General features: G+C 34.3%; 1 protein-coding gene across 8 annotated transcripts in view; it reads right to left on the bottom strand.

Moving 5' to 3' along the window:
- The window catches only part of LOC143407308 (sodium channel protein type 3 subunit alpha), a 77,610-nt gene extending 62,554 nt beyond the window's left edge, over window positions 1–15,056 (bottom strand). For 4 of the 8 annotated variants that reach the window (XM_076866468.2, XM_076866466.2, XM_076866470.2 and 1 more), the window contains exons 1-6: window positions 14,793–15,056; window positions 9,074–9,192; window positions 7,049–7,138; window positions 3,614–3,742; window positions 3,045–3,136; window positions 1,760–2,032 (exon numbers count right to left, since the gene is read on the bottom strand). In XM_076866468.2, coding sequence (XP_076722583.1) covers window positions 1,760–2,032; window positions 3,045–3,136; window positions 3,614–3,742; window positions 7,049–7,138; window positions 9,074–9,192; window positions 14,793–15,056 — 967 coding nt within the window. Of the gene's footprint in view, window positions 1–1,759; window positions 2,033–2,860; window positions 2,953–3,044; window positions 3,137–3,613; window positions 3,743–7,048; window positions 7,139–9,073; window positions 9,193–14,792 lie in introns of all 8 variants that reach the window. The other 4 variants (XM_076866467.2, XM_076866465.2, XM_076866469.2 and 1 more) reach the window with 1 other exon arrangement.
- Between the last annotated feature and the right edge of the window lie 512 nt (window positions 15,057–15,568).

Genomic DNA, 15,568 nt, shown 5'->3' with positions numbered 1-15,568 from the left:
TCTATCGATTAAAGAAATGCTAATTAAAATACACAGAGATTCTATCTCATTCCAGTCAGAATGGCAGTTCTCTCACCATCTGTAGCAGTCAGAGAAATGCAAATCAAAACCACCCTAAGATACCATCTCACTCCAGTAAGATTGGCAGCCATTAGGAAGTCAAACAACAACAAGTGCTGGCGAGGATGTGGGGAAAAGGGTTCACTTGTACATTGCTGGTGGAACTGCAAATTGGTGCGGCCAATTTGGAAAGCAGTATGGAGATTTCTTGGAAAGCTTGGAATGGAACCACCATTTGACCCAGCTATTCCCCTTCTCGGTCTATTCCCTAAAGACATAAAAAGAGCATACTACAGGGACACTGCTACATCCATGTTCATAGCAGCACAATTCACAATAGCTAAACTGTGGAACCAACCTAGATGCCCTTCAATAGACGAATGGATAAAAAAAAAATGTGGCATTTATACACAATGGAGTATTACTCTGCATTAAAAAATGACAAAATCATAGAATTTGGAGGGAAATGGATGGCATTAGAGCAGATTATGCTAAGTGAAGCTAGCCAATCCCTTAAAAACAAATGCCAAATGTCTTCTTTGATATAAGGAGAGTAACTAAGAACAGAGTAGGGACGAAGAGCATGAGAAGAAGATTAACATTAAACAGGGATGAGAGGTGGGAGGGAAAGGGAGAGAGAAGGAAAATTGCATGGAAATGGAAGGAGACCCTCAGGGGTATACAAAATTACATACAAGAGGAAGTGAGGGGAAAGGCGAAAAAATATAAGGGGGAGAAATGAATTACAGTAGAGGGGGTAGAGAGAGAAGAGGGGAGGGGGGATTGTAGAGGATAGGAAAGGCAGCAGAATACAACAGACAGTAGTATGGCAATAGGTAAATCAATGGATGTGTAACTGATGTGATTCTGCAATCTGTATACGGGGTAAAAATGGGAGTTCATATCCCACTTGAATCAAAGTGTGAAATATGATATATCAAGTACTATGTAATGTTTTGAACAACCAACAATAAAAATTAATAAAAAAATAAAATAAAAAACAATCAAAAAAAAAAGAATACAAGTAACAATGAATGTTGGTGGGGATGTGGGGAAAAGTGTACACTCATACATTGCTGGTAGGACTGCAAATCGGTGCGGCCACTATGGAAAGCAGTATGGAGATTCCTCAGAAACCTTGGAATGGAACCACTGTCTGACCCATTTATCCAGCTCCTCAGGTTATATCCAAAGGACTTAAACTCAGCATACTAAGTGATGCAGGTGCATCAATGTTTATAGCAGCTCAATTCACAATAGCTAAACTCTGATGCCCTTAAACAGATGAGTGGATAAAGCCAAACCCCACAATCCAAAGGCCAAATGTTTTCTCTGATAAGTGAATGCTAATTCATAATGGAGGGTGGTGGGGAAGAATGAAAAAACTTTGGATTGTGCAGAAAAGTGTGAGGGGAAGGGACGGGTTTTGTGGGGATGGGAAGGACGGTGGAATGAGATGGACATTATCATCCTATATACATGTATGATTACACTTCTGGTGTGACTCTACACTATATTCAGCCAGAGGAATGAGAAGTTGTGCTCCATTTGTGTACAATATGTCAAAATGCATTCTACTGTCATGTATAACTAATTAGAATAAGGTTTTTAAGAAAGTACCTTCACAAAATCTCAACTATCTATAGTTGCAAACTCACTCAGCAACACTAAGGTTAACATATGTGGTAATACTTCTTACTGTCATCTCCAATGTAATCTTTCCAATTAAATGTGCTCATTGTTACATTAACAAATGTCCCATTTGAATCCATTGTGCCATTGAAGTAGGAAGTGGTGTTGGTTTCAAAGGCAGAATCATTTGGGGGCCATTGCAAACATTTATTCCTCAAGTTGCCCATGAACAGCTGCAGTCCAATTAGAGCAAACACGCTCAGACAGAACACAGTCAGAATCATGACATCTGAGAGCTTCTTCACTGACTGGATCAGGGCCCCCACGATGGTCTTCAAACCTGAGGAGAAATAACTCAATTGAGGAAGAGTGTCATAAACCATGATTTTTTTTTTTCTCACAAGCTGCACACATTCCTATTTCCCCACAAAATATTGCTTGACCATGTACACACCAAAGCTTTATGGACAGCCTTATGATCTGGAAAGTAGATGTAGCGCATACTTTCAATATGAACAGTGTGCTTTCTGGAGGTTCATAATTAAAGTTTAAATATCTAGGCAGGAAGTTTTGCTTGTGCTGCCATATAAAAGATAAAGTTGCAGTTGTTTTTCCTTTCGGATTCTGTGTTTCATGAGGCTATTTCCCTCCAACCCATAATTTACACTAGCCTCCAAGTAGCAGTGATTTAGAGGAGAAAAGAATTTTAAGATATAGAAATCCCATGCAATGTGGATGCTTTTCCTTATAATCTTTTCTCCTTAACAAAGAAGATCTATTTTTGAAATAGATCTTCAATGAATGGTAAAATACAAATCAGTAAAGCCATGGTAGCAAAGCTTCATCAGAATGCAAGAGACAAAACTTTGCATCATATGCAAGAGAGAGAAGTGGGTGGGTGGGGGGACAGAGAGAGCACAAAACCAGTAATATCTTTTTTTTTAGTAGATGTCTCATGCAATTTTTTGTTAAACTCAAAGGCTGACTTTACAAAGAAGCAGAAATTACTAAAATTTTAGGAAATAAACTGACATTGAGACATTATTTGGCATTCCTTAATGTAACCAATGAGCAATAAGCAACAAGGTTAATTGCAGACATTTGATATCAACCTGAATATTATTGTAGTGTATATAAAGTCAGCCTCGGTGTTTAACCTAGCTCTCACCTGGAATCACTGAAATAGTTTTCAATGCTCGGAGAACTCTGAATGTTCTCAGTGCTGAGACATTGCCCAGGTCCACAAACTCTGTCACATATCTGTAATAGGGGAGTTCACACACAAACACAATAACACACAAGAAAAGTTGGAGATATAAGGGGCCTATCACCTTACACCACTTTCTTCTTACCTGGAATTACAGAAATAGTTTTCAGAGCCCGCAAGACTCTGAAAGTTCGAAGAGCTGAAACATTGCCTAGGCTTACAAATTCTGTTACATACCTGTAGAATTAAATCAGAGTTACTGATAGTTTTGGAAAATTTCATACTAAAGAAATAATTAATGCTGGATTTGGCATATATAGCCCCTTGAGTTAAACAAACAGAATTGCCATATACCTCAGGGTGGCATCTGCTGAAGGGTGCCTTTAAGGGAAAAAAAATGTTGTTTTATTTCTATGTAGGTTCACTAATATGGATACTTCTGTTTGCAAAACCAATCAAAGTACAGTTGTAGCTATTAAATTTTAGTCAATGAATAACTTCATTTTGATGAAGATAAATACTGTGACATCAGAGTAATTCCATTTATTGCTCATTTAGTAAATCTATTTACCTTGCATTATATATTCTCAAAATACATGAGGCATATAGCTAACTTGACTAACACGAAAGCTCTACATTCATGATATGTCTGGATATCCAGGTTTATGCTGTAACTATTGCCTGTGAAATCATAAAATTTTGAGAATTACTCACGCCATCACAATGACACTGAAATCCAGCCAGTTCCATGGATCACGAAGGAATGTAAAATCTTCTAAACAAAACCCTCTTGCCAAGATTTTTATAAATGACTCAAAAGTATAGATCCCAGTGAATGTGTACCTAGGAAAAGCATCCAAACCAAAATTAATAATTTAATTTGAAGTGCTAAAACACATGTTTTCAAGTATATGAAATCCTTCTTGTGTGTGTGTGGTTTTTTTCAATTCACTAAACTTTTATTCTGGATTTCTATGTCAAAGAATCTTCTAGTCTAATTAATCTTATTGGACTAAGTAAAACGTTAAAGTGAAGAGAAAACATATTCTTCAGGCATCTGTTCTTGTTATACTTTTTGGATTTTAGAACAACAGTTTCATGTATTCTGTGGATAATCAATAGGCTTGATTCTCTAGAACAGAAATGTCCAACAGAAATATAATGTAAGCCACAAAGGTGATGTGCTATTTCACAGTGGCCAAATTACAAAGTCAGAAGGAGCAAGTGAACTTAATTTCCTTGTTATATTTTGATGAAATCAATATATCCCAAATATCATCATTTCAAAAGCTAAAGCTAGCCAAATTCAATAGCAACATGAGGCTGATGACTCCTTCATTGGACAGAACTCTATAGGCAACATAGCTTGGATTCACTTGTATGAAAATGTTTCTATTCAAATTTCATGATGATTAGACTCATTTAGGTTTATTTTATGTGTCTTTTATATGGAAAATATACTTCATTTTTTGTCATTAAGGGTCAGGCATAATTATAAAACTACCCACCTCTCCTGTCTCTTTTTATCTCACCATATATAATTGTATATATATGTTTATAGTCACAAGAAATGATTCAGTTCTCTGGTATGTTGAATGTGTCTATATTTATATAGTTACCAAAATTCACAGTTAAAAAAATTCTTTAACTTTTTATCAGCTACTATCTCTTTTCAACTCACTGGGTCAAATCATTTAACTCTTGCTTAAATTCCAATTTCAGCCTCCAAAATGATTGAAGACGTTTGTTTGCTATCCAATGTAGTTCATTTTTCCTTTGAGCATTGAAAATAAAGTTATTTTTGTTTCTGTTTCTTCCAGAAATAGTTGAGGGTACTCATTTTTAAACATTGTGTTCTTTAAAAGTCCAATCTCAGTCTATTTTTAAGAATAATACTTCACTCAAGTCACAAAGATTTCATTTGCTCTTATTAAAATCCATTGTACCTCCAGTCTACCAGTGTGTCATATGTGCATAATGTTGGGATAGGTATTTGTAACATTCTTCTGTAGAAAGTTTTCTCATATGACGGAACAAAGAAATCGGAGAAAAATGTATGCAGAAAGATTCACATCTTGTTTTCCTAAATATATTCTCTTCCATTTTTCTTGACAATTCAATTGTTTCAGGAGCAATAAGTATAATTCCTATCTTTGCAAAATTATGAAGTAGTTGACTACTAGGAGAGTATGTATTTGACAATCCCAAACTTATGTGTACTTGCACTTTTGTTTGGATCATTGATACTAAATATAATCACTATGACATTTCCATTTGGAGAGATATGTGTTCTTTTAAAAGGACTTAGAGACACATTACATATATGTCCTATTTGTCATGTTAGGGGTTAATGCTCTTATCTATTCTTAGGCAATTTGTGAAATTACTCTGAGAGAGATTAAAGTCTTCTGATCTTGTTTTCGGAAATGTAATCTATATGAGTTAAACTATGAGAAAGAGCTTTACATAGAACAGGTATTCAAAGTGCTTATTAACAAACTAGATTGGACAGGTATGTAGGAATTAGGAGACCTGGATCTTTCTTGGCTCAGCCCCTTCTAGACTCCTAATCTTGCTGTCTCTTCCATCCATGTGACAGGATTGTTTTTGTTTTTATTATTCTTTTCTTCTGTGATTATGGAATCTATAACAGGGCCCTACCTTACATAATATTCTCCTCACTATTATATATCATCCTGAGGCTATTTTGGGTATGTCACATTTTTGTACAGGAACCATTTCCAATTTCAATAGCTTCTGTTTTTATCTCAGAACTGAATTGTTTTCTCTTCTCATTGAACTCTAGGTTTTTGTTTTTGTTTGTTTATGCAGTAACCACAACTGTCTTGCTTGTTTTCCTGATACCTTGCTTTCAAGCTACTTGAGATAATTGATCAGAAAACTTGCACGAAGTTTTCTAACTGAAAAATGCAGTTCAAAATTTCTGCAATGCTGACTATTTTATAATGGATTAAAATGTCTGTAAGTTAATACTATTCTGTTAAAAAAGATATATATATTACCACCCTTACCTATTTTTCATTAATTTAATACAAATAAATAAAATTTATACAGGTTTAAATGCTTCAATAATTCCTGCTGGGAAAGAACATACAGAAGTTTTATATAGCTATGTTTATTTTGTTAACTCCAGAATCACAAATGGTAACTAATAGCTCTGTTGAATGGCCTGCCTCAACAAAAGAACTGGATTCTTTATGACAAGACCTTCTAGAAAGCATTTTCAAACTACTATTTTTTTAAAATTTTTCAACATGTTAAATCACTGACAAACAGTGGCTTGGAATAGAACATTAAATTCTAATAGAAATCTTCAAAAATGGTAAGAAATAACAAATGACGGTGTTTGCTTTAATATTTTATTTCCATTGGACATTACTTTATAAAAATAAAAAGTGTATTCAAATTTTCACTTAATAGATCAAATATCTGGCCATTGTATTATACTATACATAAATAGTCTACATGACCTAAATACCTTCCATTTCACTAAAAAGCATATTTCTTTGATACAAACAATCTCATATATGACTGACAATAGAATAATGTGATAATATAGAAATTGTGCTGCTTCATTATTAATGTTTTGAAACAATGAGGAACATTTTATTTTCTAAAAGTTAAATAGAAAATCTCTAGAAATTAAAAGTACTTTAAAGTGAAAGATCAAGGGAAGCATTTCTTTTAGAGCATAAAAAGGGCTAGGTTAGGGACCTGAAGAAATAACATGTTTTGGCTTTTCCTATTGATTCTGTTAAAATACTGAATCCACTGTTTTAACAAATGTTTAAACAGATGCCCCTGGTCTTTGTCTCAAAGGGAGAAACAATGATTGAGTCTTAACTTTAAGACATAAATGATTGGTTTAGTGGATGCCAATTGATAGCCTCTTTTAAATGGGTACTAGAATGAATTTGTTGGGGAAAAAAAAAAAAACTTACCTCAAAGAAGAAAAACTCCCCCAAAGAACATTCCTTATCTTCTTTCATATTATGGAAATATAACTTTTCTTAGAAGTATTTAGCCTGACTTCAAAAAGTGGAAATGGTAAGTCAGACCATAACCACAAGGACAGAGCTAGAGAATTCATGTGTGCATTTCTCATTCCAGTAAGTTTTTCCTACTTACTCTACATTCTTTGTCCAATCAGGAGGGTTACTCAAAGTCATGAATACACAGTTGGTCAAAATAGTGCACATGATAAGCATGCTGAATAAGGTAGATTATAGTTAAGGAATAATTGTTAGTTTGTTTTCATGGATATTTAAAAATGATCCAAAACCACACACACACACACACACACACACACACACACACACACACACCACCACACCAAAATTTATCAACACAATGTAACTCGAAAATCAATCTTATTTATTAGTATTAAGACAATGGTAAAAAATGATAATAAACTCTAAAGCCTGTCACATGGTCTTGGTCTATTCTTTTTGAAATTTTACATCATATGCTCACAAAACTGAATTAAGTATTTGAAGCAAATGAGAAATATTTTTCATTCAAGTCAGTTCTGTGAAGTTGCAGTAGAAGGGCAACTCACCATTTTTTAGGTTTATAGATTGATATAAGTGGAATCATTGCACTTCTGATCTAACTAAAAAACTCCATGGGAACAATAGGTTAACGAATGCAATATACAAACCTGAGAAATATAAGCACAATATTTTCAAATATCACCATGAGAACTCTACTGTAGGGAGATTCTCCTTGTAGTGATGTAACTCATTCCTTTATAATTTACAACATAATAAAATTTTGTGTCAATAAGGTAACATTATTTGCTAATGTTTTTGTTTTCACTTTAAACTCTAGGGGAACCCAAGAGGCCATCTAGCTATCCTCCTACATCTGGTCCACATCATTCCAAACCAGTAAAGAAGTGTTGTGAAGAATCAACTGTAATCATTTCTTTTGGTATTTCAATACAGACCTCACTGCAAGAAGTTTATGATTATATTGAGATAAATATCGTATTTAAAAAATATACTTTACTTTACAATATAAACCCAGAATGAGAGAATTCAAATGCCCTTCAAAAGGTTGTCAGTCCCATTTGCTCTGTCTCTAGGTGAACTGGTCTTTTAGTTTATATATAAGCCTGTTTTGAATTTTCCTATATAAAAGCCCATTCTTAAACAATGCCTGAATTAAATCACCTTTCTATTTTATCATTTCTTAAGTATCTATTAGAATCTACAGCTAGTTTTATATTCTTCCCCTTCACAAAATTCTTTTGACTGAAAATTTAATTTTTTTTTTTTTTTGATAGTGCTGGGGATCAAATCAAGGGCCATGTGTACATGTGCATGATAGTAAGCACTCTACTAATGAGCTACAGTTTCAGACTACGAATAGTTTTAACAAATATGAAAAAAAATAGTTTTTCATATATTATCAACCAGATACAGAAGCACAATGAAAGTTTAATAAATATTTACTATAGGAGGAATGAAAGAAGGAAAAGAGAAGAATAGACTCAGGTGCCAAGATATATAGCCAATTAAGGTACAAAAGTTTAAACATTTATCAGGGTGAAATGGCAAAGTCTTATAATCCCAGCAATTTGGGAGCTTGAGGTAGGAGGATCAAGGCCAGCCTAAGAAACGTAGTGAAACCCTCAGCAATTTGGCAAGACCCTGTCTCAAAATGAAAAATTAAAAAGGGGCTGGGGATGCAGCTCATTGGTAAAGTGCCCTGGGTTCAATGCTCATGCCCCCAAAAGAGTTTGAGCATTTAGTAAAACAGATAATAATATTAACCACAATAAATTATGGTTTTTTTTTAGCAAAGGTTATATATTATTTAAGATTAATTATTTAATTAAAATTAATAAAAGTCTGAAGGGGATCAGGTCTTCTACCTACTATACAAATATAGTTCATTTACACATGAATTCATTCCACATGAATTCACTACACTGTTTTCAAATTTACTTCAAGAATTATAATAATGATTCTATAATAATCTTAATTACATAAAGTTTCATGCTGAAGTCAAAGGCAATAAATCAATTAAACTAACAATTCTACCATTAATCTCAAAGAAATTTTATGAGGATTTTGCAATAAGGGTGACATTTTCTTTAAAATTTTCTTTTTAGAAATAGCACTTGGAAAATTCACATTAAAAGGATATGAGTGTACTAAAATCTTAATAGCGATTTTCCTTACAGGGTTTAATGGAGTTAAAATATACAAGGCAGAGGTGGCACTGAATCGGAAAATTGCCTTCCCTTTATTCAATACTATAAAAGTCTGAAAAAGAAAACATGAGAAAGAAATTGTTAAATTAGACATGTGGCTTATTTGAAGAGTTGCTATACATCAAAAACTTTTTTTTCTGATGTGTTTGTTCAAACTTATTTGTTTAAACCATTATAAACAGGTAAAGTATACATGTTAGGTGTTTTCCCATAAATTAACATAAAATTATATATAAAATACACTTTACTATTATCTAATCTGTCTCTAAGGTTCCAACTTGCTGATACAAACTGATAATCCTACACAAAATTTTTTAGCAAATTATAATGTAGCTTTACAGATTTCAATTCTATTTAAAGCTTGCCATCTGTCTCCAGTTTTTGGTAACTTTTCAGATTATTCTGTACACAATGCTATTAAAATAGTGTTTTTCTAGATATTTTAATTAAATCAAATCTTTTAACTCCAAAATATGTGGTGGCTTCCTATTGTCCCTTTAGTAGCTCTCTTCTTTTAAAAATTGTTCAAGTGGGTTGAATTACCTGGCTTTGCTGATTCTGCACATCAGCTGGGAAGGGATCAGCTTCCCAGCTAATACTGAGAAGGGACAGCTGCATTGAAAATTAGCCTGAAAACATCACTTTGAAGGGCATTCCACAGCTAAGGTTCTATGATCTGAAAGCTATAATCATCAACCTAGCATCTAAACTATGCTGCCCGGTGATTGCCAACTAAGTCAGTCTTGGATCATCTTTTCTTTTCTCCTGTAAGAGTCATCTCAGCTTCAGCCAATTCAATCCACTCTTCAGTCCTACACACAACCTGTCAAACTCTCCCTCTGACTCTGAAAATGAGTGTCACAGAATCTTAGAGGAAGGTGGAACCCGAGAGGTCATTTAATGCAAACTCCCTGCCATTTCAGGAAGACATCTCCAGGACAGATATGACAGTAATGTCCCACTTAAATTGACCCACTATTATATCAGTGGCTCTTTAAAAATCTTGCATGCCAAAATGTGCTGGAGAGAATTTTAAATTGCTGAAATTTAAGTTTCACCTCAGATCAATTGAATCAAAAGTTTTGGAGAATGGGCACAGATGTGTGTATTTTGAATGGTTTCCTTGAGTGATTCTGTGATTCTAACGTGCATTTGGGGTAGATAAATCCTGCTCTCTGGGCATGTCCTCAGCTGTCAAATTACCTCCTTCGTCACATCTTTCCCAACAAATCACACTGTTTCTGACCACTCCATAATTGCTTCCTTTACCACTAATTCTTAGTATATAAATTTGCATTCTTTTGCATGCTGCATGTAACCAGAATTCAAGCAGCAATTTCCTTGTAGCCTTCATTCTGGGGAGGACTAGGTTAGATGTAGTTGTACACCACTGAGCACAGAGTCTGTAATCGACTTTTCCATTTCTCCCTGCAGTATTTAATAGCATAGTTTTAAACTAAACACTTATTTTAATTGAATATGGGTTTACTTTAAGATGCTATTCACCTTTATGACATCTGTTCTCTGTATTGATTTACTTGATAATATATTTTCACCCTTTAACTATGGGCTATGTCCCATATATTCATGTTCACTGACGACAAGCTCTGTTTGAATAGGTAGGCAGAAACATTTGTATTGTGGGCATGAGGAGCAGGGAAAACATGTTCTCTGTTCTTCGCCCTTTTCTGTTAAAGACCTTGGAGCCAACCATTACTTAACTAACCAATTTTAGTAAACTCCCACAAATTCTATGAAGATGGCTAGTAAACTAACCTTTACTAGCAAGATTACAACTAGGATTATCTGCAGGGTTAGTGGACTTTGGGAAGACTTCCCTTGAAGTGCAGAAGGATTTTCTTGATTTCACAGGATTAGATCATTAAATCTTGCAGTTAAACAATCAAGATCAATTTAGGCATTCAATGACAGCAATAACATGTAAAAGTTCACTATACTTTAAGGTGCATTAATTCATGCTTTTCAAACAATTTCCATGAAAAGGAAATTTTTACTTGCAACATTAGAGAAGGGCTTTGTTTTGAAATATCGCCAAAAAACAGAGTGAGCAGGAATTAAATGTCCTTTAAAAAATGGAACCCTCTGCTACTCCTGCAGGATTAGCGTGTGTAGTACTAGTGGAATTAGGCTAACATGCCAAGAGCATCTTTATTAAATTTATGTTCTGGAACAGGGCAGACCTTAAGAACATAATCCCAGTTCATTTCTGGAGAACAAAACCCAACATAAAACCTTCAGTTATGAAAAATTAGGAATAAAATATCAATGTCCTAGATAATGTAAGAATTACAAGAAAAACATTTGAAAATTAGGGCTCTGATATTATTAAACTATGTACACAAACTGGAAATTACCTGAGGCAATAACAGATGATAGGGTGGATTAGTGCCAACTTTAAAGTCAGGTTTTCAAATAGTGATAAATAATGGTGTGCCTATAGAAAAAAATAGTTCCCATTGCTACTAAATTGTAAGTACCATATTTGGAACTATATTACAGTTGTTGTATTCTACTCTGGAGTACTATTTGCTTCTTAGGCAATATTTCCTTCTTAGGCAAATGCACAACTTGTAAATTCACTAAAATTTTTGCTACTTTGAAGCAAGAGTAAGCTTTACATCTCAATGAGTAGGACCACATAAATCATAGAGTTTTAAAAACATAATACAACCAATTTTTTTCCACAAACCTTTTACTATATTAATACATACTCTATATAGTTAGTGGTTTAAAGCTCTGACTCTAGAGCTCGACTGTCTAAATTTGAATCCTGTATCCAACACTTATGAACTATGACCCTGGTAAGCTAATTTGCCTTTTTGAGGCTTTACTTCCCTGTCTGTAAATTAAGGCTAACAACAGTAACCACTTCAATGGTGCACAGAATATTAAATGAGCTAAAGCACTCAAGTAATATTCAACACAGTATAAGCACAGCAAATATTAGCTATTATCATTGTTGTCACTATCTCCACACTATCACCATGGTCAAGTTACATGCCATAAAAATGTACTGTGACGCCATCCATCCATATGTGGTACCAAACTATAACACTTATTAATGGCAGCAAACAGTTGCATTATGCTTTATGCTATTAAAATGCTCTTTGCTTGAATTATTTCATACAATTAAAATAGTTTCATGCCACAATCATAAATTCTAGACTTTCTTCTGTTAGCTTCATTCCATTAGCTCCTTCTATGCATCATTGTCTCTTTCTTTAGTAGCACCTCAATCTCCACCTTTACCAGTACTTCATCTATAACAGGAATGATGCCAACAGTAAAGAGCCTGACTAGAGATCTTCTAGGAAGGGTCACAGCAAAACTGGGAATAAATCATGACCCAAGTCTAGTTCTCAGCTCTGGAGGTAATAACAACTGGTTTTGTCAGCAGAAAGAGAGCAATTCTGTTTTCTAGTGGCAGACTCATATTAACCAAACTTGAAAGCCTGACACATAAAATCAGATGCCAATCTATTTACAGTGAGATATATTACTTTCACATGGACTAAAATAATTACAATGGCATAACCAGAACATTCTTTCCTTTCAGCAGATCTATGGGAAAACCAATTATAAACAGAAGTTTCTTGCTGAGCTTTGAGTCAAAACCAGCTGATTTAATCAAATGATGCAGAATGTTTTATGTCATCTATTAGGCTAGCCCAGGGTAGCCCCTGCACAATGAGCTGGCCTTGCCCTTTCAGTGCTACTGAGAAGGTCTATCTCCCTTGGATGATGTTTACCCTATTATTCTCCTTTCCCATACCTGCCACTCCCCATGATCCCACCAAGCTGACCATTTTCCTCTTCTTAAGTAGGAAATATTTTTAACTATGTCAGAGTGAAAAATGCCCCTGTCTCTTGAGGATATCTTTTCAAATACTTTAGATCAATAGTTCTTAGAGGAGAATGTTTTTTTTTTTCAGTTTCTTGGGAGGCGTCTCATTTTCATCACCATTTGTAATAATACCGTAACTTTATTTCAGAAGTTTGTTTATCAACTTGGCAGTACAGTACTGAAAATAATGTTTTAGGTGTGTATGATTATGTAATTAATGCCGCATTTTGTGAAACTAGTTTAAAAAGGGGGAAAAAAAGAACCTGCTTAATTGTTTTCACTTGTTTTTATGATCTTAAATAAAACATTTGAAGGCTTGCTATTAAAAGCGTGATTCATGTCCTGGCAGGACAGGTATCCTATCACCTGTTGGTTTGTAAAGAAAGGGAGAATCTCTGGCTCCACCCCAGCTTGTGGAATCAGAATCTGCATATTAATAAGATTTAGTGGTGACCTATGTGTTCAGGCAAGTTTGAGAAGTACTCATTTAAAGCAAGAGCTAGTCTGCATCTGAATGATTAACTGTCACTTCCTTTAGCCAGCATTTATTTTGTAACTTTAAATTGAATATTGCTCAAAGAATGCAATTTCGCAACCATTGCTTTTTAAAGGGTCTGCTTTGACTAAAATAGGTGTTCAACATCTTCCTTAACTCATAAGTCACCTGCTCATAGTGATATTAATTTACCCTGAGTTTCTATATTGAAATATTTTTATGCATGTGAAGATAATATATAAATTGTGGTTATAAAATGCCAAAATACCTAGTTAGAAATCATAGCATTTCCATTTGTTTCTTTTAATATTTCCTATAAAATATCACCAAGCTTGTTTAACTACAGAAACTAATTCTTACAGAATATTTAACATTCAGAGGACACAGTCATAATGGTTACTTTTTTTTTTGGTACCAGGGATTGAACTCAGGGCATTCAATCACTGAGCCACATTCTTAGCCCTATTTTGTATTTTATTTAGAGACAGGATCTCACTGAGTTGCTTAGCGCCTCCCTGTTGCTGAGGCTGGCTTTGAACTCAAGATCCTCCTGCCTCAGCCTTCTGAGCTGCTGAGATTACAGAATGTGCCACCACACCCGGCATAATGGTTGCTCTAAGTCATGTATAGATGAAGAAAACTTGAACGCTTTATTTGTTTTAGTTTGGAGATTTTATTTTACTTTTAATCTTGACATCTCCCCCCCACAATAATGTTTTAAGCATATATAGGAATTACAAATACAGCATAAGAATCTTGGTATGGTTAAGATTAGCTCTTAATCCTATTCCAGGTTAGTGGATGGAAAACACAAATATATGTCCTGGTGAGTTTGCATCTCCATGTATTATCTGCCTATAGAAGAGTGTTAAGTAGATGATTATTTACTCTCCACTAGAAACTTCAAGCCAAATAAGAACTAAAAAGCACAACATAGTTACAGTTTTCTTTTCTTTTGCACAGCTGTTTGGTTGTCTATTGTGTGCTTAATTATGTTAGCAATAGCAGATATTTAGCTTTGTTGGTGTCAATTTTAAGTTTTATTATTTATTTCAATTATTGAGAATTGTAGAAATTGTTATCTATTCCTATTTCCTCAGTGTGTAATCAAGTCCTTATTTCTTATAAATGTTTCTGTTTATTGTACTGTGTATAGACATAAGTGGCAGTAAAGAGTTTTAAAGGAGAAAAATTTTAAAGGAGAAAAATCATGGGTGTCATATGTATATAAGTCCCAGAAAAGGATATCAATGCTAAATGCTTAAAGACATGTTACAAAATCAACACTCACTTTCTTGTTGATATAGTAGGGGTCAAGGTCCTCCAGGGGCTCTGACACCATCTCTGGAGGAATGTCTCCGTAAATAAATGGAAGGTTCTTTCCAGCTTCCAAGTCACTGTTTGGCTTTGGTTTGTTCTCATCATCATTGTCTTGTTCTTTCTTGGGCTTCTTGGCTTTCTCTTCTGCAGCACGTTTTTCGATAGCAGCAAGAGATTCTCTAGTGAAAAGGCGGAAGCTTTCAGGTCCCGGGGGTACCAGCAGTGCCTGTGCCATCTTTTCATCCTGCACATTTAATTACGTTTAGCTTCTTGCATAAGAATTGCCTACAATAAATGAAAAAAAAATTGCGCAAAAGTTAGGAGAGAAAGTGACAAAGAGGGAACAAGAAAATCAACCAGAATGTCATTTTAAAAGTAATTTTTAAATGATCACAAGTCATGCTTTCAGTGTTATACTACAAATTCAAAGTCAGAAACATCATCAACTGATCTAATTTTTAATAATTCAACTTTGCAGATCTACCCAAATTCTGTTCTGAATGTTAATTAGCTTGATTTAGCCATTTTACAATGTTGCTATATTTCAAAATATTAAATTGCACACAATAAATATGCAGAATTTTAGGTGCTAAGTGAAAGATAAAAAAAATCTTACAAATAGCCTATTCTGAGACTATTGTGCCAAAACATATTATAGTACTTTTTTGATGAAAGAGTAATATCAGTAATACTTTTCGATAAAATTGTTTAAAAGCCCATTCTCCCTCCCCACCAACGCACACAATG

Source organism: Callospermophilus lateralis, chromosome 9 (assembly GCF_048772815.1).
Source record: "Callospermophilus lateralis isolate mCalLat2 chromosome 9, mCalLat2.hap1, whole genome shotgun sequence".
In the NCBI taxonomy this organism is placed as follows: domain Eukaryota; kingdom Metazoa; phylum Chordata; class Mammalia; order Rodentia; family Sciuridae; genus Callospermophilus; species Callospermophilus lateralis.
This window is presented reverse-complemented; position numbering and strand designations above follow the sequence as displayed.